Below are 26,447 nucleotides of genomic sequence, written 5' to 3'. Positions count from 1 at the left end.
AAGACCTCTGCTGCCCCTCGCCTCTCTCGGGATGCCAGAGCCCCCTCCTCCCGCTCAGAAGGTTTGCAACGACCAACGTCCCTCCCGCTGCAAATCTGTCCACCAGCAGACCGGGAAGGAGCTGAGCTTCCCACACTCCCAGCCGGCGAAGCCCCGGTCACTCTGCACCTCCTTCCTGCGGCTCCGTCTCCGGCTTGGGCTCCTTTAGCAAGCTGCGTTGTTGTCGCTGCTCCACGGCGGCTGCTGCTCTTGCTTCTGCGCTGGCAGCATCGGCATGGGCTTCAGAGCTACCCAGCCCTTGCCAGGAGCTGCGCACGTTGCTGCTTGCTCTTGGCACCCAGACCAACAGCTCTGGCGGCCCCTGCCAGCCCCGTCCCACCTCTTTGGGAGCAGCGGTGGAGGAAGAGGCCGGCCTCTGGGCTCTCTCTGCCTCGACGGAAGGGACACAGGAGGGTCTGCGAGGGCTGCACAGATCGAGGCCACTCAGGGGAGGGCGAAGAACCGGGCCCTCCCAGCCACGTGGCCCAGTTTGGGGGTTTGGGAGCAAAACTGGAAATGGAGACTCCGCTTGGCTCTCTTTCTTTCTCTCTCTCTTCTTCACTGACCAGATATTCCACAAAGCTCCTGGCAAAGGCGTCCCTGGGGAGGCAAATCCCACACAAGCCGGCTTCCCATTAAGCCACGATTGGCACCAGGAGGGGTTTGCTGGGCAAGACTCAAGCCAGGCTTTGCAGATCAGCCTCTGGGTGGCCAACCGTTTCCTTCAAGCATGAGAAGTTGCACGCCATTGTCTGAGGGAGGCGGTCTGGGCGTCTCTCCTCCTTTGAAAGATGGGGAGCCCTTCTGGAATTCCGAGAGCTGGTGCAGAACTTCCCAGCTCAGAGCAGTCTACCTCGGTGGATGGATGCCCCTCCCAAGTGCTGGTGCCCAGCTTTCGAACAGCTCCGGATGTCGGCGGGACGAGGGAGCTTCTGTCCCCCACCTTTGCAGGAGCAGAGAAAGAGAGTGGAGGTCATCCAGGCAGCGGCTTCGTCCAGGTGCCCTGAGCGGGATAAACTGGCCGTGTCTTTGGCTCTGGTGGATAAAGAGAGCCAGCCGCCTGCGCCCCTTCAACGTGGCGGCGATGGCCTGCTGGGGGCAGAGGAAGCCGTTAGAAGCAGGAAAGGAAATCCACTGGGAGGCTGCAGAGATGCATCTGAGCGGCAGGAAGGGGCAGGGAAGGTCCTCAGCCGCTGGGCTGGAGCTAAAACCCTCCCAGCTGGCCCCTCAGCAAATCCCGGCCTCCGTGGAGCCTCCAGCCCTCCACCTCTCGCCTCCTGCCCCGTTGGCACAGGGCCCTCCTTGCCCGCCGTGGCCTGGCCTCGCCCCCTTCCGTTTTCTCAAGTCGAAGGAGAGCCAGTTGGGGCACCTCCTCTGGCCCCACGGATGTCTCCTTGAGGGCCCCCTTCTCTGTCGAGGCTTGAGAGGCCCCCCCTTGAGAAACAGGCTCCGCTTCCTCCTCCTCTCTCTCTGGGGGCTGCTGCTGCGATTGAGGGTGGCCCAGGGCAGGGTGGGATGCCAATGTTGCTTTCTCCCTCACGGCCTCCCCGAGTAGTGGAAGGTTCTGAAGTGTAAGGTGGGGGGGCACATCCCAGGAAAGATTGAGAATCCACGCCCCCGCCCCAAGGCCTTCCGCTTGCAGGAGGCAAAGCCCTCCGTGCGCAGGTTGCTTAGCAATGCTGTGTGGGAAGAGTTTGGCTGGCTGGAGGGCTGCGGAAAAGGCAATGCTTAATGTTGCCAGTGCTGCCAAACCCCCCCTTCCCTCAGCAGTGGGATAAAGGAGCAGTGGGGCAGCAGCAGAAGAGGCGGCTTTGGAGGAGGAGGAGGAGGAGGAGGTTTCCCATGCTGGCATTTGGCCAAACCCCCGACGGCTCCCTCCCTCCGCTGCCTGCCCAAGGCCGCTGTGCCTGTCATCTGGCACAATCCGGCCTTTGTCCCTCGGCCAGCCCGTCTCAGGATGCAGGAAAAGCCGCTTCTGGGTTGTGGGGGGAGCCTCAGAGTTGGAGTCATGTTCAGCACACGCCAAGAAGTAGCGTGGAAGGAGGCCCACCGGCCAGAAGCAAGCGGTGCAGCCAGGGAAAGGAGGGCAGCCAACAGCACAGCCTGGGTTCTCTGCAGGGACCATCCTGCGGCTGACCCGAATCCTCCTGTGCTTGTGTTCAGGTGATGGCCCACCTTTTAATGCCTGGAGAGCAGGAGAAAAACCTGGCCGCATTTTCCATCTTGGAAGTCCCACCTGTGCCCCTAAGGAAGTGGTGTGTTGGCCCCAGCCGAGCGCTGACCCTTCCAAAGGTAGATGCCCCCAACCCTGGTTCTGCAGGCTCTCGCTCTCTCCAAGGTCAGCTTTGGCTGGCTGGCATCCGTCCGTGAAAGGGGGCTGAGCGCCCTCTGCTGGAGCATCTTGCCGAAGACTGAAAGGGACGCTGCATCTTAAGACTTGGTTTACATTCAGACATCAGACAAATCCGAGGGTCCCCTCCCCCCCTCCTTCTTCTTGCTTTTCCCTGAGTGCAACATCCACCTTCAAACAAGGAAGAGGCTTAATTATCACAACAAACAATAAAGAAATCCAAGTTGGGTGAAGTCTGCTTTTCCACTGACCACTAGGGGGCACAGCTGAAGCAGAATCGAATCGAATCGGAGTAACAGAGTTGGAAGGGACCTTGGGGGTCTTCTAATCCAACCTGCTGCTTAGGTAGGAAACCCTACATCACTTCAGACAAATGGTTTCCAGTCTTGGAGCATTCACAACTTCTGCAAGCAAGTTGTTCCACTTATTAATTGTTCTAACTGTCAGGAAATGCTGCACAGGGCTGGCTCATATCTAAATGGTTGTCCCCTAGGACTCCAAGATCCCTCTTACAGTTACTACTATTGAGCAAGGTACCACATATACGGTACCTGTGTCTAAATGTAGAACCTTACATTGGACTCCCTCCTCTCTCTCTCTCTCTCTCTCTCTCCCCCCCCCCCCAAAAAAGCCCCACTGGATTTTGGCTTCATTAGCCAGTGGACTAGAAGCATTTGAAATGTGGAATTTACAGGCGGCTGTTACGTATAAGCTGGGCTGACAAAATCAGAAAGGAGAAGGTAATAAGCCACCTGGGGAAGCCAAGGGAAATCATCAAATCATCACCATCAAAAAGCAAAAGTTAGAATATTTCAGACATGCTGGAAAAATAGTCTCCAGGGAAAGATTGAAGGCAAAGGAGGTCCAGGCAGAAGAGGAACATCAGGGCTTCAAAACCTAAGGGACCGGTTGGACAAAACTCAGCAGCGCTTTTTCGTGTGGCTGCTGATAAAAATAGGATGGCCAACATGATCGCCAACGTCCGATGATGGAGGCCAACCTCAACAAGTACTTCCTGCTCAACAAACCCGCCAAGTTGCTCTCCCCCCGAGTACTGCTGGGACTACAAGATCGGCTTCTCGTCTCAAATCCATAACGTAAAGTTGTCCTGGATGCCTAAAGCATACCAAGAGGTCAGAGACAACTCTTGACCTGCCCCAACCCCTTGCATGGACCAGAGCCGGCTTGCAGCCATGGACACGTGAAGAGCACGGTGGAGCCTCACTCCTTCAGCCCCTGCAGAAGGGCCGAGCTGGGGGCACAGGTGGCAACAGTGAGGAAGCGTCAAGCTGTCTTCTGCCATCCCCTCCTGCCCCCTTCGTTTGTCTCAACATCGGGCAGCAGACTGTTCCAGGCAGTCTCTGTGAGCCCCTCTCTATTTTTCTGCATCATCCATGACAACTTGTGCTGTGAGGTCGTGTGGCTCAGCTCCTCTTGTTTCGAGAGACTCTTTGCTCAAAGAGAGAATTGGAACTGGGCTTCCTCGACATTTAAACCTTTATGCCTTTCAACCCCAGAACAATTGAATGTAGACAAACAGCTCGGGCATTCCCTTTCCTTTCTTTTAGATTTTGCAGTTTCTCCAACTTTTGGGTGCTTCGAACTTTTCTCTGCTCCTCCCTTGGGTGTCCCTTCTCCCTTTGCAAGACTCTTCTCAGGCAGGCAGAGACCTCCCTGGTGATCCCAAGATAGGGCAGGATTTGACCCCCTCACGGGAGGGGAAGTCAGGGATGGAAACCAAGAGTTCAGTGAGGACGCCCCTCCCACCCCCCCCCAGGCACCAAGAATCCAGGAGGTGACAAATGTTTACACAGCCGGCAGGCTCTGAAGAGGAAGCCCCCAGACCAGGAGTCTCCAACCTTGGCAACTTTAAGAGTTGTGGACTTTAACTCCCAGAGTTCCTCAGCCAGCTTTGCTTTGCTGGCTGAGGAACTCCGGGAGTTGAAGTCCACAATTCTTAAAGTTGCCATGGTTGGAGACCCCTGCCCCAGACCCTCTTTTCAGATCCTTCGGCTATCAGATCTCCTGGGGGAACCTCCTCAAATGGGCTTCAGAGAGCCAGGCTAAGCCAATGGGTCAGCATCTCCCTGCTTTCTCCTCCCCATAGCTTCCTTTTCCAAAATGGGGATTTCCCCCCTCCCCTGGGGAATCAAATACGCAGGCCGAAGCACCCTTTATTTGTCTCTCTCTTCCATCCCAATAGCAAAGCTCACCAAAGTTGGCAGCCTGGACCAAATTGAACAAAAGCCGCCACTTTTGTTCTTGTGCTGGTAGAGGACAGGATGGAGGGGCGCTTTGTCCCTCTTGCACCTGCCAAGGTGCTCAACTCACCTTTGTTGGAACACCTGCCTGCCACCTCACTCTCTGAGCTCATTTGCACAAGCCGTGTTCTGCTGTGCGTGTACTTGACGGTGTGCTCCCCTGGATTGACAGGATCTAAAATTAGACGTTGGTCCTCCTTCCATTCTTTCCCTTTTATAGTTTGAAGACAGGTTTCTTCTCACCCTTGTGGGCAGAAAGGTTTGGGGCCGGCCTGCACGGGGATGCTGCTTGGGCCCTGTTTGAGCTAAAGAGGGAACTCAGATCCTAGGGCTGCCCCACAGATCTCTCCATGCAGCCTGATGGAGCCTCCTTGAGTATTCAGGGGTCCAGTTTCAAAACTGTCTGTATCGTGAAGGTCCAGTCAAGGAAGTGGCCGGCACAAGGGCCGCCTGTCTTGTTTTACCACCCATAAGTACCCCCGCCATCAACTGAGAGATTTATGAACTGGTTGTACCTTGTGCAGGTGATAGGCCTAGAAACCTGGCTTCCCTAACTACCTGTAGAAATTGGTATCTTTGTTAATTTATTGCTTTGTAAATGACAGAACAATAAACTCAAATCTTATTTTGGCAAGTGTTTTAAAATGGGGATGAGCGGGGAGAATGGTGGCTGGAATTTCCCAGGTCTCGTCCTCAGAGGAGATGGAAAAAGCGGAAGCCAAAGTGGTTTTGAATTTCAGCAAGGGGAGGAAGTGAGCCAGGGGTGAAATCTAGCAGGTTCTGACAGGTTCTGGAGAACCAGTAGTGGAAATTTTGAGCAGTTTGGAGAATGCCACCTCTGGTTGGCCCCAGAGTGGGAAGGGAATGGAGATTTTGCAGCATCCTTCCCCTGCCACGCCACCAAGCCACGCCCACAGAACTGGTATTAAAAAAAAATTGAATTTCACCACTGAAGTGAGCCAAAGCTGGCTTCTCTGGGTCTCAGGGAGATCCTGAGATCCATTAATCCAGGGCGAAGCTCTGGGTGTGAGAGGTGGGCTCCGGGACCCCCTCTGCTTTTCCTTTTAGCTCAAGGGCCGGACGTCATCCAGAGTTGACTCCATCCCCTCAAAGGAGCATCCGGTGCAAGGCTTCAGCAGGAGCCAGTTGCAAAACAGTCTGTAGCACAGGGGTCTCCCGCCTTGGCAACTTTAGGACTTGTGGACTTCAACTCCCAGAATTCCTCAGTCAGCAAAGCTGGGAGTTAAAATCCACAAGTCTTAAAGTTATCAAGGCTGGAGACCCCTGCTCTAGAATCCAATCCAAGCAAGCCCTTTCTATGGCTTGGATTAAAATACCAGCTGGAGAGCAGAGGTTAGGAAGAGGAAGAGGAGGAGGAAGCCTCTGTGGCCCGGTGCTTCTAGAGGATGGCCAGTCTGCATTTACTGACCCAGAGGAGGGGAGCTGAAGGTGCCTGGAGAATGACCAACCACCGACATCCAGCAGAGGGCTTTGCCAAATGCAGCATAGCTGGTGAAAGGGCTCCACCTTGTGGCAGGCATAGGTCTATGCAGGTCTACCACCACACAGGGGAGGGGGGGCATCCAGAGACACTTGCTCACAGACACACAGACACAGAGACACACACACACACAGAAAGTCAAGAGTTCGAGAGGCTGTCCTGCTTTAAGGAGTTTTTGGGAATAGCTCACAAGCTATTTATTGATTTACAAAGACAGGAGAGCCGTTGGTCTGGAGAGGACGCCGCTCTGTCCTCGGCTTCGGAAAGACAGCCACCTGCCCCAGTGCCTTTCCGAAGGCTATTATGGGATGCCCATGGCCTTGGGGGCTCACAAGAATGGACTCGCGCGCCTGCAATTTGGAAGGGGTTCGGGGTCTCTCTATTCCTGACGGTCCGAAGTGCTCCCAAAGCCTTGCCTCTGAGGGATGTGCTACCCGAGCCTCTTTCCACCTGTGTGTCTTCCTGGGGACCCCCCCATCTGCTCCCCCCCTCCTGCTCCCCATGGCAGAACCCCAGTGAGTCAGCCCAGTTGGGAACAGGGTCCAAGAGAAGGGGAGTGGGGTCTTCTCAAGGACTAAGGGGAACCTGAGTTGCTTTAAAAACCAGAGTGCCCATTGGCTGCTGTTCTGGGACAGGGGGCTGCCAAATGTGTGGGGCGATCGTGAGGGTTGGGGGAGGCCGATGCCTGGCACAGGGGAGCCAACCGGCCGGGCAGGGCAGCTCCCCTTTCTGCTCAGGATCAGCCTTCCCAGTCACTGAGGACAGCGCCCCCAAGTGGCTGAGATGCCCAGAGAACCAACCCCCCCCCCCCAGAGGCTCAGCTCCCTCTACAATGGCAGCCTTCCCCCTCTGGGCCTGAAATGCCCTTTTCAGGAAGCGGATGGTTTGTTTGGCAGCAGCTCCACAGCACTGGGCAGGGTCTGGAGGACTGGAGGCAACTGGGCCTCCGATGGACTTGGCTGTGGCAGCTCGGCTCACTTGCCAGAGCCATCTAAATGCGGTGTGTAGGGGGGGGATTTGTTTTCTTGCAACAATATTGCTTGGCCCAGAAGAATCTGGGCATTAGAAGAGAGGCAGCGGGGGTGGGGAGGGAGGGAGGGAGGGAGGGCGCTGCATCATCCACTCTCCAAGCCTCTGATCTGCCCCAGGGGGCCCGATCGCCTCCTCCTCCTCCTCCTCCCACAGAACCTTTTCTTTTGAGATATATAGATGGGCTTCAGTCCACATCTCCCCCCACCCACGGGTGGGTCAACCTGGCGGCTGCTTCTCCGTCAGGAACTCCAGCCTTTCCGCTGTGTCCTCCAGCTCCTCCAGGATCTCGCAGAAGGAGGGGCGCTTGAAGGCTTCCATCTGGGGAGACAAGGAAAGAACGGGGTGATATGCCAAAGGGCAGCTTGAACCCCCCCCCCAAGCCCTGCCAAAGTCACCCAGCTTTCAGAAATGGCAAGCTCCCTTTTCCTTAGGGACCTAGAAATTCCCTTTCCCCCCGTGAGTTGCCTGTCGCCAGAGGCCCCTTTGTCGCTCTGGGCCCCAAGTGGCTTCGCCAAGCTTAGAGTGCCTCTTCCTGGATCTACAACTCTTTTAAGATAGACGGCCCTGAACACAGAGGCTCTACTACCCGGCAACCTGCAGAGGCTTCCAAGCTGCTTTGGCTAAGGGGCCGCAGTCCCTCGTTCTGTGTCGCGAGGCAAAAGACCCTCTTTTGAAGGAACTCCTCACCCTGCAACAGCTGGCAGCCAAATCCAAAACTTGCTTGGGGCACTCCTGGATCATGCTGTGGAAGGCAGCCACGTCCAGCCCATAGTCCTGGAGGGAGAGAAGGTGGGTTTCAAGAGGCCTTCCCTCATTTCGTAGTCCCCGGGGCTCCCTCTTGCCCCTTTCCCCTCCACCCCCATCGGCTTCCCCTCCAAATTGCCTTCCCAGAGATGAAGGAGGCGGGGGGGGGGGGGGCGGCGTTTCGGGAAAGCTGCAAAAGCTTTTCAAGAGTGCCAGCAGGCCACTCAGAGCAGGAAGGACCTCCTAAGAAATTTCGGGGAGGGAGGGAGTCCAGGGAGTCACCTGAGTCCGTGGCAACACCTCGGGGTCAGCCGGAATCCTGCCCAGGATTTCACAGAGAACGATGCCAAAGGAGAAGACGTCCACCTGCCGAAGGGAGCCCGGCTCAGCCGCAGGGAACTCGCCCACCCCCCAAGCGCCCTGCTCTTCATCTCCCCCCCTCCGGGCATCCCCGAGGCCCAGGCCCAGCCGACGCCCCTGGGGGTGGAGGAGGGAGGGAGGCACCTTCTGGTCGTAAGGTTCTCCCCGCAGCATTTCGGGAGCCATCCAGAAGGCTGAGCCCACCAACGAGAGCTTCCTCTCCGGACTCTTGGCCGAGAGCTCCGCCACTTCCTTGGCCAGCCCAAAGTCGGTCACCACCGCCTCCCGCCCTCGCTGGGTCACTCGGATGAGGCAGTTCTGAAAGGCAAACGGGCATCCGGCCCCTTCAATCTCCTTCCAAACCCACCGGGAGTTCTGAAAGGGTGGGGGGGGGCTGTGACCGGATAGAGCAGGAAACACCTCTTGGGCCTGGCCTGACCCTCTTGGATGGACACTGGTCTCGGTCTTAATGCCCCCAGCCCCAAACAAGGAAAAACAACAACCACAACCACCCAGAACAGCCTCCAGTAAGAATTTTAGGAAACCTCACTAGGATAGAAGCCAAAGTGCTCCTCCTTTCCTGGGACTCTGCAGGCTGCCCCTGGATAGGGAGGCTCCTTTGGCCAAAAGAAACTAAGACACAGCAAGGAGGGCTCTCCTTCTTCTTCTACTCACTTCCTCAGGCGGCCCCTCCCCCACTGTACAGTCCTGCTGATTGCGAGGTTGAACGGAAAGCCCACCTTGGAGTTGAGGTCGCGGTGGTAGATGTTCTTGGAGTGGAGGTAGACCATCCCGCGGGTGATGTCCGAGGCCAAGCCCACTTTGTCCTTCCAGCCGAGGGAGGTGTCTTTGCAGGCCAACAGCTCTTCCAGGCACCCGCCGTTCACGTACTGAGGGCAGCCCAGAGGGGAAGTGGGGCCTCTGAGTCGCTTCCCACAGAGGTTGGGACGGAGGCGGTTCTGCCTTCCCAGCCCCGCAGGCCCATCAGCCAGTATCCCCACCATCTTCAATCGGCTGAGGAGGATGGGAGCCGTAGCTCAACCCGTCTGGCAAACGCCAGCATGAACTACACGATCCCCCACGCTGAACACAAAGAAAGGAACCTTGCAGGACAAATTAAGACTCTTCTCCTTTGAGCTTCTAGATTTCTAAGTGCAGGATTTTCCACACTGGGAATTCCCTTGCGTGTTTGTTTTTAACACTGAGATGCACACTGGGTTTTTTTATATCATCAGCAATCTCAGTCCTAAAGCGTAAAGAGGTATGGTCCAGATGGAGCTATAGCAGCCCCCCACCCCAACTCTCCACTTTTGGGGGCATGAGGCCAATTGCAAGCCAGGTGGACAGATAACATGTATTTAGCAAATAAGTGTCTTGCTGCGATTCTCGGATTCTCGGAGGCTCGCAAGAATGCCACAAAACAACGCAAGACGAGAATAAAAGAGTTCAAAGTCTAAAGGCAGTATGATATGCCGGGCCACAGAAACCCTCTGGAGAAGCTCAGCTTCGGCTTTTCCAGAAGGCGGACAAATCTCCCACGGGAAGACATTCCCGAGAGCCGATCCCACAACTGCCGGCACCAAGATCAAGGGATCCTTCCTTTAAAAGGCAGCCTGGCCTGGATGACTGACGGCTGCTGTTTGGGCAGGGGAAGATCCCCCCTCTTACCTCCAGAATGGGGTACAGCTTGTCATCCTTCACGCAGATCCCGAGGTACCTTACGCAAAAGGAGACATTGGGTGGGTAGGGTTAGGGCCGTCCTTCCAGGGAGGTAGCGACCCACGGGGGAGGAGGGCCAAGGAAGCTGAAAGTACTTACTGCTATGTGCCCCCCTCCCCCCACCAGGGGATCTACTCAAGAGACCTACCTGACGATGTTGGGGTGGGAGAGCTTCTGCAGCAAGCTGATCTCGCGCACAATCCCCTCCTGGTCAGCATCGTTCTTGTAAATCTTGACCACCATGGCCTTTGCCCCAGGACGGGGAGCAACCTGCCAGAAGCCCAGGGAGAGGGGGGGGCGTGAGAGCAGGCGACCTCAGATCAAAAGCCTTCGGGGGCGCCCACCCAGGTATAGCTGCCTCTAACAGGTTCAGGGCTGTCTCTGGAAGATCTGCCCAAACGTGACACCAAAACGGAGGGAAGTTTCCTTGGGAAGGACGCAAGCGGAACAGAGAGGAAAGGAAGCTCCAGTAATTAAGGAGCAGACGGCTATCAGGGCAAACCTTCAGCTACTGTTGGCTCTAAAGGATTAGCAGCTGCAGCAGCGCCCATTAGTAGCATCCTCCTGCCCAGAGGCTCCTCTAAGCCGCTCGGCATTTATGGCTCTTGCCTCTTCCTGGGGCAGGGAATCCCTCGGGTGGGGCTCCTGAGAGAAACTGCCTTTGCAGCCAAAAAAGCAGATATGGAAGGACGGAGATTCAGGGATGTGATTTATTTCGCAGCCGGTCTCAGACAAGGGACACTGAGGCAGGGGTAGCGATGGCGGCGGGTAGTTCGGAGAACCGGTAGCAAAAATCCCTGCCCCCACCACCACATGCCCAGCTGAGCCACGTGATACTCAGAGGTGTTTTTTTTTTACTTTTAAAAGCATTTTTTCTTCAGCCAAATGAAAAGACTCGGATGAGGCTAATTGGATTAGAAGGGAAAATCTTACTCTATGTTTGGTTTATGTATAACAATACCTTGTGATTGACCCGGGAAGCGGGGGGTGAAAGGAGGGGAAGGGGTTTTGAGGGGAGGGGAAAAGGGGAAAAATGTTTTTGTTTTTTAAAACTTTTTCAATTAAAAAAATAAAAAAAAGCTTCTGATGATCTCGCAGCTCAGCTGGGATTGTCAGAATCTCGGCTGAAGAGGTTGTAAAAAAAATGCTTCTGGGAAGTCGGGGGGGGGGAGAAGGAGGAGGGAGGGGGGAAGTAGAGGAGAACAATGGTTTAAAAATTTGTTCTTTGTAAAACTTTTTCAATTAAAAAAAATGCTTTTAAAAGTAAAAAAAAAAGTTGGCCACGCCCACCTAGTCACATTAAAACACCCACCACCACCAAGCCATGCAGCAGCTCAACTAATCCTCATCCCGAGCCAACCTGGGCGAGTCACATCTCCCATCATTCCCAGCCTGGATGTAAATGAGGAGGGCTGAAGTCCAAGACCTTTTGCGTGGGAGAAGGCTCGGCACAGGGGGTTGGCGGACAAACCCTGCGTGGGAACCATGCTAAGTGCGCCTCTGGGGCGCTCCAGGGACACGGGGAGGGAAATGTTAAAGCTATTTTTCCTTTCTCTAATATGCAGCAGCAGCAGCGGGAGTATTTTATTAAGCTATGAGTAATCTGGAGGAGGAGCAGGGGGAGCGATCCTTTTGCTGAAGCTGTGATCGCAGGCAACCTTTGAAAAGGATTCGGAGAGATGTTTTAAAGGTTCCTTTGTTGCAAAGTCATTTAATTGACTGGCAGCCTCATTTAGCCTCTTCTGGGTGGCTGGGGGCTCTCTATCCTCCCCAGCTGCCCTGCGTGGGCCGCCCCCTCCTCCCTGCTTAGGGGCAAGATTGATGTTGGCAGCCCGGCTTCTCCAGCTCCATAAAACACCCATGAGGCCATTTCTTGGGGATCGCGAATGAGGAAGGAGCTCAGTGAAAGCTAAGCGAGGCGAGGCAAGCCGCCAGTGGGTTACAGCAGCCTCTCTTTTATCGTTTCCCCATAAAAATGCTTTTAAGGCTGCTCATTAATTCTCTCCCTTCCTTTCCCTCTTGGAGGCGGGGCGGCAGCAGGCATGGCTGCCCTCCTCAAGTCATCAAGCATCGCAATCAAGCTGGCATTCAGACTCACGGAGGAAAAGGTTAATGACGGACACGGCCAGGCGCTCAATGAGCCACGAAAAGCCTGAGCGTTGCACAACGAGGGCGCCTGCTCTGCCAGAGAAAGAGCCGGAACAAGCTGGGGAAGGAGTGGGGAGGGAGGGAGGGAGGGAGGGGGGCTGAAACAGAGAGCCAGACGGGGTGAAGCAGTGGACGTGCAGACGGATCCCCTGTCTCCCAGCGCCGGATCAGAGTTTGAACCCTAGTTTTAAAAAGAAGCCGCCTCATTTTGTTGGCTTTGGAAAACTGGCACCTTAATTTGCGTCCTATGATTCTGCACAGGACTCCAGGCACAAATGGGCCAAGCCATCCAACGGGCACCGCCTCTTGCGCCCGGCCCAGGACTGGCTGCTTCTGAGCTCCGTCTTCCTTGGGGTGCAAGGATTGCCCCGTGGGGGAGGCTCAGCTTCAGGGTGCTGAAGGGGAACTGCCAAAGGCTTTGCTTTAGCTTCGCAACAACAGGAGGGCTCCTCAAACTCGGAGCTGCCTTTGTTGTGCCCCACCCTGGCACAAGGTGCCTCAGCCGCCAGATAAGGAGAAAAAGGTGCCGCCCAGCAGTGACTGATCCTGGCTCGGTCCTGACACAATTGTCCCTCACTTCTAGAAAGCTCCACAAGGTCATCCTGTCAAACTGCAGCAAACCTTGGTGGCTACCAAAGGTTTTGTCCTTCTGGAGGAATCCTGCAGACTGGGAATCAGGGACATGAAGCACCGTCCAGGGAGACTCTGGAAAACAAGGGCTGTTGCCAATTGGCAAACAAACAGGCACCAAGAGACAGAGGTGAGGATTAGCAGGGGGAGAAGGTAGAAGGGAACCAGCCTCAGTGGCCGGGGAAGGAAGCGAACCAGGCCTTAATGCAAGCAGAAAGCATCTCATCGTCTTAAAGGCTCATCTCCCTTTGGAGAAACACCAGCTCTTGCCTTTGCACAAGTCAAAGGAGACCCCTCGGATCGAGTCCCACCACACGGGGGACTCCTGCCTCTTATGTGTCCCATCAGGAAAAAAGCAGTCGCTTTCCCTCTCCCTAAACCAGAGATATGTCCTGGCACCGAGAATGCCAACCCCTAAGACCAAACGTTCCTCCTCTTGCCTCGGTCTTGAAACCACCTTGGAAACGCTGATCGTTTGCTCAAAACCGGTGGCACCAGCTGGGCTTCTCTGGTTCTTCCCCGCCCCTTGCCTGATCTCTGCACACTTTCCTGGGCTACTCCGATTGTCCCTGCGCATGGAGCCAGCTAGCTAACGAGTGCCAATGTTGAGGCCTGAAACATTCCTCCAAATACCCAGAAGCAGGTCTGAGAGGTGTGGTCTGCCTCCTTCCGCTCCCCAACTCCCCCGTCCTCCATGGAGGGCAACGGTAGGGCAACGGGCACAGAAGGCAACCTGGTGGGTGGGCAAGCTCAACACGCCCGGCTGATGCCTTACCTTGAAGACTTTGGAGAAGAAGCCGCTGCCTATCAGCTCCGTCTCAAAGTTTTCCCAGAATTCCAGCTTCCGGACAGCCGTGCGCAGCCTCTGCCACCGGTCATCCTCTGGGCAATAAGCGTCTGGGGTCTCCTCGCAGCACTGGGTCGAGCCAGAAAAATCCAGAGAGGCCAGACCCACGTTGTGCATGGTCAAGGCAGGCCCTGCAAAGGGGGAAAAAAGGAGAGGCGGTTTCTGAACATTCATCTCCCTTTAAGAACTCAGACCGAACTGGGAACCAGCGATTGGAAGCAGAGGAACTGCTGGGAGGCACTGGGGCCGAGAGGTTTTCCAGCTGAGGGGCCCTGGGCTTCCGTCTGCCCTGAGCAGAGATGCTCCAGGATTTAAGTGAGCGCTCCAGACTCCTCTGGCCCTCTCCCACAAGGAAGAGGCTCCCACGAAGGATGGCCCCTTGGCTGCTCAGGGCTGTTCTTCCCCCCCTCTGGTCGGGCGAGTCTCCCAGGTGCTAATTTCATGGGCGGGGGGGGGGGGTGTCACATGGGTGGGGTTCATGCCTGGCGTTCTTGGCCTCCCCCACGTTCAGCTCCTTGCTGTCTGGGCAGCCCCTCGATGAGCCTTCTGTGCAGGGCAGGCCCTCCCTCCTGGCATCGGAGGCGGGACTGCCAACTGCCCGGCAGCAGGCGTGGTGGCAAGGCTTTGTGAGGGGGCAGCCCCTTTGCATTGGCTGCAGAGACCCAGACGGGAGGAGAAAACGCTTTCTGGAGACTGATTTTACTACACGGTGGTTCTGGCCTCTTCTTTTAAGACACAGATGGCTGGCAAAATGGGCCCATTGTCCTCTGACAAAAACAGGCCCTGTTGAGGAGGGAGGCTGCAGCCTCCGGTTTCCCAGGCTGAACACAACAACACAGCAGGAATGCGCTTGTGGCACCCGGGAAAGCTGAAAGAAAGACGCAGAGCTGCTCTCACATGCCTCGGCTTCACACTTTACAAATTCTAGCACTGACCGACTCCCCCGCGCCATTCCTTCCGAGCTCCGTAAAACCTTCATTTGCAATGTGTTCATTTTTGCAGAGGGAAAGCACAATTATCTCCTTCCAAACCTGTAATCTGATAACCTGGCACAAAATTCCGCTGCTTGGGAGTCGTAGGTTGGATACAGGGAGACCAGAGTTTGGGTTCAGGTACACAGGAGCCCCTGCCTCAAACCCATAAATCCAGCATCATTTCTGGTAAGTTTTCCTTTTGAGACACCAGGCCACTCAATGCCTTCAGCTTGATTTGGGGTGCCGCTAATTGGCAGATCTTTTGTTTATAAAGAACGTGGAATAAACTTTGTGGCATTTGGAAAAACACGTCAGGCGCTGAGCTAAACTACAGAACGGACAGGTGCACAGAAAAAAAAACAGCCTCACTTTGAAAATCAGAAAAGACAAAAATACATTAAAAGTAAAGAAGGATGCAGCTGTTGATATTATTTGCAAGCCTTGCGGTTTCAGTCTAAACAGATGGTCTTGCTGGACCCAGGAATCTGACTCACGTAAGTAAAAGGACCGCGATGACCGAGGGACCCTTGGCTCCTTGGGCCTGCTCTGTGGCGGGACACAGGTGCGGAGGCCCAGGCGGATGGAGGCGAGGTGAGGACTGGATGGAGGCCAGGCTGGATTTTCTTTGAACGGCCCTTAACGCTCTCTGGACTTGGCTGTTTTCTTGTAGACATTTCATTACCCAACCAGGTGACATCATCAGTGCTAGGAGGAGCATTTGCAGCAAACCCCACTGGCACTGATGCTGTTACCTACTTTGGGTCAAGAAACGTCTGCAAGGAAACAACCCACCGGAGAGCACCAAGGAGCCCTCGGCCCAACCCTGAGCTGCAAATATTCTCCTTTGTTGAATCTTCTTTCCTTGAATTACAGGAGCCTCCTCTGAAGAGACAGCAGCCGGACACAGTTTCTCAAGGCCTATCCCTGCCCGCCTCACAATATCTTCCCACCCTCCCACTGCGGAGAGCAAAAGCAGAGCTGGCGCGGATGCCCTGCAGTGGTAGATCAATGCCAGTTCCATTAGGCCAGAAACAGCTGACGGGGCATTCCTGGCAGGGGCAGGCATGGTCTCCTCTCCAGAGCTGCTGGAAAGCTCAGCTGGCAGAATTGGGGGGCGGGGGGGGGACGGGGAGAGTTTTAAGAGCCTTTTGTTCCAAGGCTTTCTGGAATCTACAGAGGAGACGGTGGCCGGTTGCTAGGAAACAGGGGCCATTCCTGCCCAGGTTGACTCCTGCTCTGGGTCTGGAGGCCAGGAAGGGAGCCCAGAGGCTATCAAGTCTAGCCCTCCGAGGAGAAGGCCAGGATGCTCAGCCGCATGGAAGCCAAAATCCCAGGGGACTCCACCTCAGAGAGAGAAGGACCAAGCAGGAAAGCATCCGCAGCCCAGTTGCAGGCAACTCACACAAACGAGCCAAGCTATACTCCCTGGCAAAAGGCTGACTCCGAACCTATACCAGTTCTGTTCAACCCAGAGGCGCTCAGTTGCCCAAGAGGGCATTGCATGGCTAACTCCCAGCCTCCATATTCTCGCTTCATCATCCCCACATCCAGCCTCCTGACTCCAAACCACAAGACAGGCGCATGAAGTCCAGGAGAGGAAGACCATCAGCCTCCCCCACCCACCTGACTGCACGGAGGGCAATCTGCAATTCCTGCCACTCATCCTCAGACAGGAGACCCTGGTGAGGTTTCCCTTCTCAATCCACACCAGCTAAGCGCTTGGCCAGCGGAACAAGACTTGGCAGCACAAATCCTGCCTCGACCTGACAAGTCAAGCGCCCGGCTCCACCTGGCTTGGTACTCACCAGGCAAAGATCTAGGTCAAAGGAGGTTTAGCTTCTGGACTTCTGGTGAGCTAATGGCAAAAAACACAGGAGACAAATCATCCAGAGAGGTTGCTGTTGTTGTTTTTTGCGGGGTGGGTGGGGGGAGGCAGCTTTACCAAGAACTTTAGTTAAGTCAGAGCCAGCGTAATTATAGCTCTGAAGCAGCACCAACGTGGCACCTTCCTTCCTAGAAGACACAGGGAATTCGCCCTCTCCCTTCCTAGGGAGAAGAGGGGGCAGCCGGCCCTCCCCCTCCCCAAACTCTCTCAGGGTTGTCAGGATTAAAAGATGGTAGCCAGAGCTGCCTCCTCCTGGCAGAAATGGCCCTTCGGTGCTGAGCATCTGAGGGCTTTGGGGGCTCCGACAGGACACCTGACTGACAGGGCGGGACGGCTTGCTTTAATCCCCGGCCTCTGTGGGAGGCTCAAGCGGGCTCTGCTCCCTGGCGGAGGAAGGAGCCCCGGAGCTCCTGCCAGTCAGAGCAAATAAGCTGCACCCGGTGGATCAACATATTTATCGCCTGTGGCTCTCGGTGCTCAGGTAGCTGCCTTCTACTGCCCCCCTGGAGGCAGCCGGGAATCCGGCCGAGGGAGATTCAGAGGCAGCCTCCGCGGGTGGGGAGGGGCTGGGGGGGACTGAGCGATGGCCAGCCTGGCACCGGGAGGGCTGCTCCTTCAGGGGACCCTGGGGGGGGTGTCATCTGGCTCCACAAGAACGGGAGGAGACCCCAGAACAGAGGAGGGAGGGAGGGGAGGCTCCTTCAGGGGAGCCGGGGGGGGTGTCCTCTGGCTCCACAAGAACAGGAGGAGACCCCAGAACAGAGGAGGGAGGGAGGGAGGGGAGGCTCCTTCGGGGGACCCTGGGGGGGGTCTTCAGGGTCCACAAGAAAGGGAGGGGGAGAGACCCCAGATCAGCTGCTGGCTGGCCCGGGGCAGCCGCGGAGGCTTTTGCAACGGAGCCGCTGCAGTCCGCGGGCAAAGGGCCGCCGGCAGGGAGGCTCCAGCCCTGGCGGGGGTCCTCCGGGAGGGTTGCCGGGCTCCCTTCCACCTGTCCCGGCTGCGGCAGGCCGGCGAGGCGTCCCGGGGCTCGCTCCCCCCCCCCCCGCGGGCACCGGGGCAGGACCGGCGGAGGGCACTCACCTGCCGGGGGGGCTCCCCGCCTCCTCCTCCTCCTCCTCCTCCTCCTCCTCCTCCGTGCAGAGCCGCTGGGCGCACAGACTCCGCTCCGCTCCCGTCTCCGCCTCGGTCTCGCCCGGCCCGGCGCCACCCAGCGGGCGGGCGGGGAAGGGAGGCCGCCGCGACCCCCGGACGCGCATTATGGGCGGGGGGACCCCGGACCGGCTGCCCCTCGCCGCCTCCGCCTCCTCCGGCCTTGCACGTGGGGGGGGGGAGAGAAGCCAGTCGGGGAGGGAGGGTCTTGAGTGGCAGCGCTTCCAAGGGCCCGCCTGGTCTCTGAGCATGTGCAGAGGGCGCTCACCCTCTCCCCTGGGAGGGGGGGGGAAGCGGGGGGGGGCTTCCTAAGGGCGCCCGGCGAGGAGGGAGGAGGAGGGGTCTCCTCGCGGCAGGAGGTGCCGCCGCCGCCCCCTCGGTCTCCATGGCGACGGGCGCCGCCGCGCCTCCCGGGGAGGGGGGGAAAAAAGAGAGTGCCACGTGACCTCCGCGCACGTGACCGGCCGAGCCCTCCAGCACGTGACCGGCGGCGGCTGCATGGAGGCGATGTCCGCGGGACCCGCGCGCCCCTTCCCCCTCCTCCTCCTCCTCCTCCCGGTGCTGGGGGCGGCAGGTGAGGGGGCGGCCGTCGCACGGGGTCTGGGCGGGGGATGATGCTGCGCTTCCTAACCTCCCTGCCTTCCTCCTGGCAGCCCCCAGCCGCCCCCCGCCCTTCCAGGAGCGCTTCTTCCAGCAGCGGCTGGACCACTTCAACTTCCAGAACTGCCGCAACCGGACCTTCCCCCAGAGGTACCTCATCACAGGTGAGCTGGCGGTCTGCGAGCTTCGGCCTCTCTTGGAAAAGCCCCCCACTCCCTCCCAGGGCAGGATTTCCCAAGGGGGCGCGCCTGCTTCGTGCCCCGTTGCAGCCCTGCTCTGGAGGGGTCTCCACGCGGTGCAGAGAGACCTCGTTTTGCAACCCCAGTTGGGAGTGGCATCTGGGACGCTGAGTGAAGCAATCCCTGTGGCTGGGCTTATTGTCTCGAGCCAGCTCTCCTTGGCTTGGCCGATACACCCGGGGAGGACTGGCCCCTGACGGCTTTCTTGTCATTGCTGTAACTGGGTTGCTAAATGAGGCGGTCACTAAACAAGGATCGCCTGCCTTTATTCCTAACGCGGCTGCATCCCGCAGATAAGTTCTGGAATCCGGGGGTTGGCCCCATCTTCTTCTACACGGGCAATGAAGGAAACATCTGGGACTTCGCCCTCAACACCGGCTTCCTGCTGGAGCTGGCGGAGCAGCAGAGGGCCCTGGTGGTCTTTGCAGAACACGTAAGGGGGGGGCGGGGCAGGCAGGAGGGCCGTCGGCGGCTGCCATGGCACAGGCTGGTCACTAGCTCATCTCCTCCCCTCCTTTTTTTAGAGGTATTACGGGAAATCGCTTCCATTCGGAGCAGCATCCTTGCAGGAGCCGAACATTGGCCTGCTGAGCGTGGAGCAAGCCTTGGCCGATTACGCGGTTCTCATCGCGTGGCTAAAAGAGCAGCACCGAGCACAGCACGTGCCGGTCATCACCTTCGGGGGCAGGTGAGGGGTGCTTCCGAGCAAAACGTTGGGTGCCCCAGGTGGCGGCGAGGCTGCGATCCCGTTTGGCGAGCCCAAAAGCATCTGCTTCCTCCGTCCAGGAAAATCGCAGCCTTCTCATTGTCCCCTTCACAGTTACGGAGGGATGCTCAGCGCCTACATGAGGATGAAGTATCCCAACCTGGTGGCCGGGGCCCTGGCTGCCAGCGCCCCTGTGCTGTCCACCGCGGGGATTGGGGATCCCGGCCAGTTCTTCAAGGATGTCACAGCAGTAAGACAAGGCGCCTCAATCAGGTTCCCTATCTCCTGTTCATCCCATCCCACCCCGCCAGAATCTGAAATAATCCAATTCGCTTTCCGACTCGGTTTGGGAATTTCGTCTCTTTTTTCCAGGACTTTCAGAACTACAGTCCAGAGTGTGCCAAAGCTGTCCGAGAAGCATTCAGACAAATCAAAGACCTCAGCCTGGTTGGAGGTAAAGGAAGGAGCACCGAATGGGAGCGAACAGTCCTTGGGACGGACACATTTTAGGGTGTGAAGTTGTGGGCGGTTTGCGACTGAATACGTTGCTGCCAGAATACAGTGGACCAGAAAGGTTTAAACCCAAAATGCAGTTTGTTTACCAGGTGGAGGATACCAATTGCGACATCCTTAAACTCAAAGGCGTCTCTCCTTTGTGTTAAGCTTACGGGAAAATCGGCACGGAGATGGCTCTCTGCCACCAGCTTTCGACTCAAGAGGACATCAAGCAGCTCTTTGAGTTTGCCCGGAATGCCTTCACCATGATGGCTATGATGGATTATCCTTACAAGACGGAATTTTTGGACCATTTTCCAGCGAACCCCGTCAAGGTAAGGACTCAGCCTCCCTTGGATGTGGGGCAGCTCAGTCACTCAGTGTACCCAGCTCGGCAAAAATAAACCCCCTGTTGTGGTGGTGTCACTTTAATGCTAATATTGTAATTTTTAAAAATACAATATTTTTAAATATACCCAAATTCTTTCACGTATCTTTTGCCCAAGGTTGGTATGTTTGCCAAAGGATAATCGACCAAACCGTGTTCCTTGCTTGCTCTTTCCAGAGATCCTTAAACCAATCAAGTGACACTCCTGCCCCCCACCCAACCCCCAGGGGAGGTCTTTCATTAATGGACCTACGTCAGGCAGTACTAGAGAGAAATTTGGAGTCTGGGGCTTTTTTTTTTCCTTTTCATGACAATATAAGCATTTGGGGATTTGGGCCAGGAAGCGGCATGTTTTTAAGCTGGGCATGAAACCCCAAGCGAGCGAGAAAATAGATTATATTGAATCAGTCGGCAGGTAGACGAACTTGGTTCCTGCTTGGGGAGCGGGTGATGCAGGTGTGCTCACCTGCTTTTGATGGGGAGGGGGCGTTGAGAAATTGAACCTGGGCACGTCTGATATTTCAGGTTGGCTGTGAACTGATGTTGGCCAGCAAAGACCCAATCCGAGGGCTGGCGGCTCTTTCTGGTGAGTAGATGTACACCCAGTTTCATTCTGCGAATGCTGCATTTCTCCAGGGTGGGGGCCACGGGACAGAATCACTGCCAGTTCGTTTCCCTGAGGGGGGTCACCCCAGGAAAAACCCAAACTGCTTTGATCCAGCTATTTTCTGCCGCCATCCGGAAGCTCCTCTCGCTCGGCTCCTCCTGGGCTTGCAATCCTGGGGGGCAGATGAATGAAGCAGCAGGTGTGATCGGCCAGAGTCTGGGGCAGGCAGCCCACCTTTACCCAGGTCCCCCTGCTGGGGTGGCAGACCCAGATGCCGTCCTCTTTGCTCCTCCGCCGCAGAGACCCTCCGCCCGTGACGTAGAGCTGAAGCTGGCTGGTGGCGAGGCTGAAGTGGCAGAGGTCGATGGCCGACAGATGGAGTCGGGCCCATTGATCGGTGATGGGGCAATAGTACTCCGCCTCGCTCACAGGGACCCACTCCTGGCCCTGCGAAGAACCAAAGCATAGGGCAGAATATCCAGCTGAGCCTCGGGGAAGCCCAAGAGCCCAAGAAGGATGGAGCAAATGCCACCTACGTTGGCCAGAGCCCTTCCTCCCAGGCAGAAGATGCGGTCGCCCACTGTTGCCATGCCGTGACCGCAGCGGTCAAAGGCCATCGGCCGGTTCCTGACCCAGCAGCGCAGGCGGGGGAGGTAGCTGTACATGGTGCTCAAGGTCTGGCCCTCTGCGAAGCCCCCTGTGCCAAAGGAAAAGGGCTGCTGTTCTTTCCTCCGCTACTCGAGGCTGCCCCAGACCCAGGTGCTTCTCTCTCCAGAGTAGCTTGTGCCAGCTGCTTTTTGCCCTTCCGCACCTGAGATGTACAAGATGCCTCTGTGCGTCGTCCCCGCATGGTCAGCCACCGGCTCCGGAAGGGGCGGGAGGGGCCGCCAGGCGTTCTTGGCAAGTCGGTACTCCTCAGCCGTGTCGATTGGCATCCCCAGCGGTGCTCCACCCCCCACAGCCACCAGGCGCTCGTTCAGCACCCCTGCATAGAAGCGGGTCCTGGGCACCAGCATGCTGGCCAGCTGCAGCCAGGTGTTGCGGCAAGGGTCAAACCTGAACACCTGGAGTTGGAAGAGGGAAAGGTCAGTGGTTCCCCCCCCCCCAGTTCTCCCTTTGGGAAGAGGGAAGTCCGCCTTGCCATCAGGAACTATCTGACGTTGCCAACAAAGAAGCAGGGACATTTGCTCTCCCCAAGCGACTCCGTTGGCCTCTTACTCTGAAGAAAATCAAAGCCGCCAGCTGTGCCTGGACAGTCAGGGTTGTCTTACCTTCTTGGAAGGCTCCTGGCCTGTCGGATCAAAGCTCTCCTGCCCCCCCATCACAAAAACGAAGTCGTGCAGGACAGCCACGCAGTGGTTGTACAGGGGCCCACTCAGCTTCCCGATGGCTGTCCACGAATGGCAGCGCTGGTCAGCAGCCCAGACGTCCCCGCAAATGGCATTGTCTGCTGATCTGCCCCCCAGCACAATCAGCGTCTCGTTTCTATGGCGCACCCGGGTGCCCTCGCTCTGGAGAAGCGGCTGCACGTATGGCTGGCCATGATAGTCCAGGGCTTCCCGGAGGTACCGGCGACAAGCAGGTGCGGTTCTCATGACGGGCGTTTCCTGGACGAACCTCTGCAGATCCGGGAGCGGAATGAAGGGAAAGCGGATGCAGCCTAGCACCTGGGCTGCGTCTTCCTGGCGGGAGCCGTTGTGGTCCAGCCAGCAAATGGCGGCCTGAAAGAGCTGCAGTTCACTCAGTCCCCGGGTGTCTCCTCTGTCCAGGATTTCACAGAGAGTCGCCCTGTCCAGCTCCTTCAGCTGCACAGGGTCCTTCAGGAGGTGGCCGCAGTGCTTGCCGACCCAACGCTGCACTTTCAGCCTCAGTTCTTCGGGGCCAAGACGCTGAGCGAGGCAGAGGATGGGCAGGCAGGTGTGCCGGTTTAGGGCTCCTTCCAGGAAGCGGAAGGCGAGGCACATCACCTCGCGCACCAGCAGCGCCTCAGCCGCCCGGAAGACCTCCTCGACCGTCTGCAGAGTCAGCTCCAGCCGGTTGGAGTAAAGGAAAGACAAGACGCCCTGCAGGCCCCGGGCGGTCACCGGCGATGCCAGCTTGAGGGGGGTTCCCTGGCTGGGCGCCTCCCTGGCAAAGCGCATCTTGCAATAGCCGCTGCCCACGGCAAGGATGGCTTTGTGGGCGGGGAAGGAGACCCCCTCGGCCTCCAGCACCACGTCACACAGGGCATTCTGGGAACGCAGGTTCTGGAGCCCCTCTAGGAGTTTAGGCAGGTAGGTGTCCGAGCTGAGACTCTGGCCTTCTGCCGCTTCCCGGTCCCCAAGATGCGTCTCTCCAGAAGCCATAGCTCAGAAGGGGCCCTTTCCCTGCTCTCTGCCCACTGGAAGCATCTCTGGACTCAGCCAGTGGGACGGCCAGTCTTGCTAGCTGTGCTTCACTCTTGTTTTTCTGGGCTACCAGGAGAGCAGGTCAGCTGATCCCTCATCTCCAAGACAGCAGCAACCAATCTCCTCCCCTGCCTCCTTCCCTCCCATTGGTTGGTGTCCACCAAGGTGCGGTGGGTCCTCCGTTTCCTGCTCTGGCCAAAGTGGGGAAAGAGGCAAGTCCAGTCTTGCCCCCTGCTTGGAAGGAGGGCCGCTGCTTCAGCCTGGCCTTTCTCTGCGGTCTTTGGCCAGAAGGCAGCAGAGGAAGGAAATCTGGCTTCCTACTGTTCCTAGGAGTTATACCTCGGCTGAAGGGAAAGAAGTTTAACGAGGAGTATTTGCAATTTCTCTGCCCAGCCACCAGCAACGCTAAAAAGCTGAGCTCCCTGTTGGGCCTGGCAGCAGGACTTGGCAAAGCATTTATTCCCTCTCTCTGTCCTGAATCACATGCTGAAGCCTTAAGCCTTTCTCCTGTGTGTGTGTGTGTGTGTGTGTGTGTACGCTCGTTGACTGAACATCCTCCCAAGGGCTGCTGTTCGTAGCTGCGTATCTTCCAAAGAATTTTCACCCGAGACTTTGGAAGCAAGATGAGCTTTTCTCTCAAGTCGGCCTTAAGGTGGGCCCACCCAGATGATTTAGGCTTAAAAAACAGCCTCCCCTCTGCCCAACCTCCCCTCTCTCTCTTTGGAGCACCTAAAGTGGACTCGACCTCTTCTTCTTGCTCTACCAGGAGTATTTTACAACTCCACGGGGATGGCAGTGTGTTTCGACATTTACCAGCTGTATCATAAATGTGCCGATCCAACCGGCTGCGGCTTAGGCCCCAATGCTGAAGCTTGGGATTATCAGGTAGGTTGGGGGAAGAGCTGCCTCACCTGGGCTGGCCAGGAACGGAGGTGGCTGCAGGGGCGCCAGGTGGGGGTGATGGGCAGCTGCCATTCAGGATATTGAGGCATTCGATCGCCAGGGATGGGATGAAAAACCATTTTCCAAGTCTGTGGATTTTTTACTTGCTATCTGAGCAAGGTCCCCTGGACGTTTTTGCATTTTTGGGGTGTTTCTTGCTATGGGTCTTCCCTTCCCACACTGCCAGCTTTTTCTGCACTGAAACTGGCAATGGGCTGACGCAGTGTAGACAGGGCCCATCCATCCCCCCCCCCCCCCCGACCAGGATGAGACTCCCATGGTTGCTTCTCCCGGCAGCCAGACTCTTCTCTGTTCCAGGCCTGCACCGAGATAAACTTAACGTTCAGCAGCAACAACGTGACCGACATGTTTCCGGAGCTGCCCTTTGCGGAGGCCGCCAGGGAAGGCTACTGCTTCCGCAAGTGGGGGGTCTGGCCCCAGCCATCGTGGCTGCGCACCAACTTCTGGGGCAGCGGTGAGCAGCAGCCCGTTGGGATTTCAGCTTGCGATTTTGGGAGGGGTGGGGCCCCCGTTGCTCTTGGTGATCTGCGGGGGGAGGGTGCAGCTGTGAGACGTAAAGGGCAGCCGGCCATGGTCCCAGATTGACAGGTGTCCTGTGGAAGGAGGCTCCTTCTGGGCCCTTGCAAGGCCTCTCTTGGTGAGGGCAGGACTTGCCGTGGGAGTCTGAACTTCTCCATCCAGCTGGGACCTCCTGGTGGGAAAAGCCCAGCTGGTCAAGAGGATCTTGCTGGGAAGGGCCGGAGCTTTTGCAGAGCCACTGACCGGTTTTAAGGCAGGCGCTCTCCTCCTGGAAACCCCCACCCCAAGATGGGGGCTGCCCCTCTCGCCTTCGCCTCCCCACTGACTCAGGGTAGCTTTTGTGCACTTTGATCATTCAAACCGATCGAGAATCTTGCTGTTCTTTTGACAACTGCAGATCTGGCTGCTGCAAGCAACATTATCTTTTCCAACGGAGACTTGGACCCCTGGGCATCAGGCGGCGTAAGTACCTGCTCGGCGTTCCTGGGATCTGGTCAGATCTACCTGGATCCGTTACCTACTGTTCCCCCCCCCCCAACATTTGACTTTCCGGTGTTGCCGTTCCAGGTGCGAAAGAACCTGAGCTCCTCCCTGATTGCCATCACCATCAAAGGGGGCGCCCATCACCTCGATCTGCGGTACGTTTGGCCTCCTGGCTTCTTCCCCGGCTTCTCAGATTGTACTGTTCTTGCAAGGATCTCGTCTTGCTCTAGATAGGCCTTTCCTCCTCCTCCTCCTCCCATCTCTCTGGATGGGCTGTCTTGTTCACAAGCTCTCTTGGGAGACAGGAGGAATAGCTGCCTCCATAAGTAACCTTCCCTCTCTGGGCTGTTCCTGGCTTCTGACCCGGGAGGGCAGCTGTTGCCGTCTCCCGGATCACGTGGGCTTTCGGAGGCCTTCACGCAGGCCCAGGTGCTGAGCTAGGGGAGCCCTTTGGTCTCAACTGGCCACTCTCTTCGGTGTCTCTGCAGCTTCTCAGTCATCCAGGTCGTGGTTGTCCCAAAGGCGTTTTTTTTCCCCACTGGACTTTCTTGTTTAAGGAAGTCTCTTCAGATTATTCATTGTCCCTCCCCTTTCTTTTTAAAAACAAGCTTTCAACAATTTTAAATGTTTCAGAAAGAGGAAGCAGAGTGATTGTAATCCCTGAAAGGGAGGGGTCTTGCTACAGCAAGCAAACACACCTTAAAAGCCACTTGGAACTACTCACTTCCCATGGTTGGCTGTTGTCCCTCTGCCAGGCAGCAGGGACGGTCCACTTCACTGGGCTTATTTTTTCCTCCCCAAAACAGGAGCTCCAACCCAGCTGATCCCGCCTCGGCCAGGGAAGCTCGGCTACAGGAAGCCAGGATCATTCAGGGCTGGGTGGAGGCGGCCACCAAGTAGCGTCTGAGTTGCCAGCCGGTGCCTTAACAGAAGCCCCCAGACCGTTGGGCGTGAAGGGAGGGAAACTGTAGTATCCTCTTGAAGCAATGACACTTTCGTGCTGCAGAGCAAGGAATAAAGCTCTCTCCAGGGAACCTTCCTGGGTTGGGAGGTTCATGGAGGCTGGGATGAAACAGGCCTTTGTTCACCTCTTTCTAAGAAAGGATCTGGGAACTGCAGGGGGTGGGGGAAGAGAGTTCAAACTCAGTGCTTAGATGCATTGAGATTGGTGGTTCTAAGTCGGGGGCCCGGAAAGGAATAGGGGTGCTTTCCTGAGTTGTACCTTCGGACCGTCTAGCTGGAGACCCCCCATCCTCAGTAGAAAGCTGCAAGACTCGCCCGCCCCCCCCGGAAAAGCATTCCTTTCCTTTGCCAACTTGGTTTCACTCTGGAGACCCTACAGAGGAGTTCTACCAGTGTCGCTATCAAGGGATGATGCGCCACAGTGCTCGAACCCATGGCAACTTTCACTTCCCGGCTTC

The 26,447-nt window shown here is 56.9% G+C and overlaps 3 protein-coding genes across 5 annotated transcripts; 1 reads left to right on the top strand and 2 right to left on the bottom strand.

The window, feature by feature from the left end:
* Nucleotides 1-6,316: 6,316 nt before the first annotated feature.
* Nucleotides 6,317-17,952, bottom strand: LOC131186170 (dual specificity testis-specific protein kinase 2-like). Of its 3 annotated transcripts, XM_058159503.1 has the most exons (10): nt 17,571-17,952; nt 16,411-16,460; nt 13,560-13,762; nt 10,155-10,276; nt 9,956-10,004; nt 9,028-9,177; nt 8,432-8,605; nt 8,210-8,293; nt 7,871-7,957; nt 6,317-7,501 (listed from the first exon to the last, which is right to left on the bottom strand). In XM_058159503.1, exons 3-10 carry the CDS (start codon nt 13,746-13,748, stop codon nt 7,400-7,402), a joined length of 957 nt encoding a protein of 318 aa, XP_058015486.1. In that variant the 5' UTR covers nt 13,749-13,762; nt 16,411-16,460; nt 17,571-17,952; the 3' UTR covers nt 6,317-7,399. The 3 variants fall into 3 exon arrangements, with proteins under 3 accessions (XP_058015486.1, XP_058015488.1, XP_058015487.1); XM_058159505.1 differs by lacking the exon at nt 16,411-16,460; XM_058159504.1 differs by lacking the exons at nt 16,411-16,460; nt 17,571-17,952 and adding an exon at nt 14,114-14,471.
* A 142-nt stretch (nt 17,953-18,094) lies between these two features.
* DPP7 (dipeptidyl peptidase 7) lies at nt 18,095-26,151 on the top strand. The gene is made up of 13 exons (XM_058159200.1): nt 18,095-18,213; nt 18,293-18,403; nt 18,772-18,911; nt 19,003-19,166; nt 19,299-19,434; nt 19,557-19,638; nt 19,848-20,014; nt 20,593-20,653; nt 23,828-23,946; nt 24,322-24,478; nt 24,941-25,005; nt 25,111-25,181; nt 25,833-26,151. The coding sequence occupies exons 1-13, from the start codon at nt 18,138-18,140 to the stop codon at nt 25,924-25,926; spliced, it is 1,443 nt and encodes a 480-aa protein (XP_058015183.1). The 5' UTR covers nt 18,095-18,137; the 3' UTR covers nt 25,927-26,151.
* LOC131186018 (kelch-like protein 9) lies at nt 20,170-23,707 on the bottom strand. The gene is made up of 4 exons (XM_058159197.1): nt 21,946-23,707; nt 21,486-21,738; nt 21,211-21,371; nt 20,170-21,121 (listed from the first exon to the last, which is right to left on the bottom strand). Exons 1-4 carry the CDS (start codon nt 23,017-23,019, stop codon nt 20,789-20,791), a joined length of 1,821 nt encoding a protein of 606 aa, XP_058015180.1. The 5' UTR covers nt 23,020-23,707; the 3' UTR covers nt 20,170-20,788.
* Nucleotides 26,152-26,447: the final 296 nt, after the last annotated feature.

This window comes from Ahaetulla prasina, chromosome 16 (assembly GCF_028640845.1).
Source record: "Ahaetulla prasina isolate Xishuangbanna chromosome 16, ASM2864084v1, whole genome shotgun sequence".
Lineage (NCBI taxonomy): Eukaryota > Metazoa > Chordata > Lepidosauria > Squamata > Colubridae > Ahaetulla > Ahaetulla prasina.
This window is presented reverse-complemented; position numbering and strand designations above follow the sequence as displayed.

What these genes read in the sequence shown, in the direction of transcription:
- LOC131186170 (XM_058159503.1), bottom strand. Translation starts at nt 13,748, where the DNA reads ATGCACAACGTGGGTCTGGCCTCTCTGGATTTTTCTGGCTCGACCCAG. An exon ending in TCCCACCCCAACATCGTCAG is followed by an intron (nt 10,005 to 10,154) that starts GTAGGTCTCTTG and finishes CTTTTGCGTAAG; the next exon opens with GTACCTCGGGATCTGCGTGA. An exon ending in ACCGCGACCTCAACTCCAAG is followed by an intron (nt 8,606 to 9,027) that starts GTGGGCTTTCCG and finishes TTTGCCTTTCAG; the next exon opens with AACTGCCTCATCCGAGTGAC.
- DPP7 (XM_058159200.1), top strand. Translation starts at nt 18,138, where the DNA reads ATGGAGGCGATGTCCGCGGGACCCGCGCGCCCCTTCCCCCTCCTCCTC. An exon ending in GTCATCACCTTCGGGGGCAG is followed by an intron (nt 19,167 to 19,298) that starts GTGAGGGGTGCT and finishes TCCCCTTCACAG; the next exon opens with TTACGGAGGGATGCTCAGCG. An exon ending in GCCCATCACCTCGATCTGCG is followed by an intron (nt 25,182 to 25,832) that starts GTACGTTTGGCC and finishes TCCCCAAAACAG; the next exon opens with GAGCTCCAACCCAGCTGATC.
- LOC131186018 (XM_058159197.1), bottom strand. Translation starts at nt 23,019, where the DNA reads ATGGCTTCTGGAGAGACGCATCTTGGGGACCGGGAAGCGGCAGAAGGC. An exon ending in GCCAGGAGCCTTCCAAGAAG is followed by an intron (nt 21,739 to 21,945) that starts GTAAGACAACCC and finishes TTCCAACTCCAG; the next exon opens with GTGTTCAGGTTTGACCCTTG. An exon ending in GAGGAAGGGCTCTGGCCAAC is followed by an intron (nt 21,122 to 21,210) that starts GTAGGTGGCATT and finishes GGTTCTTCGCAG; the next exon opens with GGCCAGGAGTGGGTCCCTGT.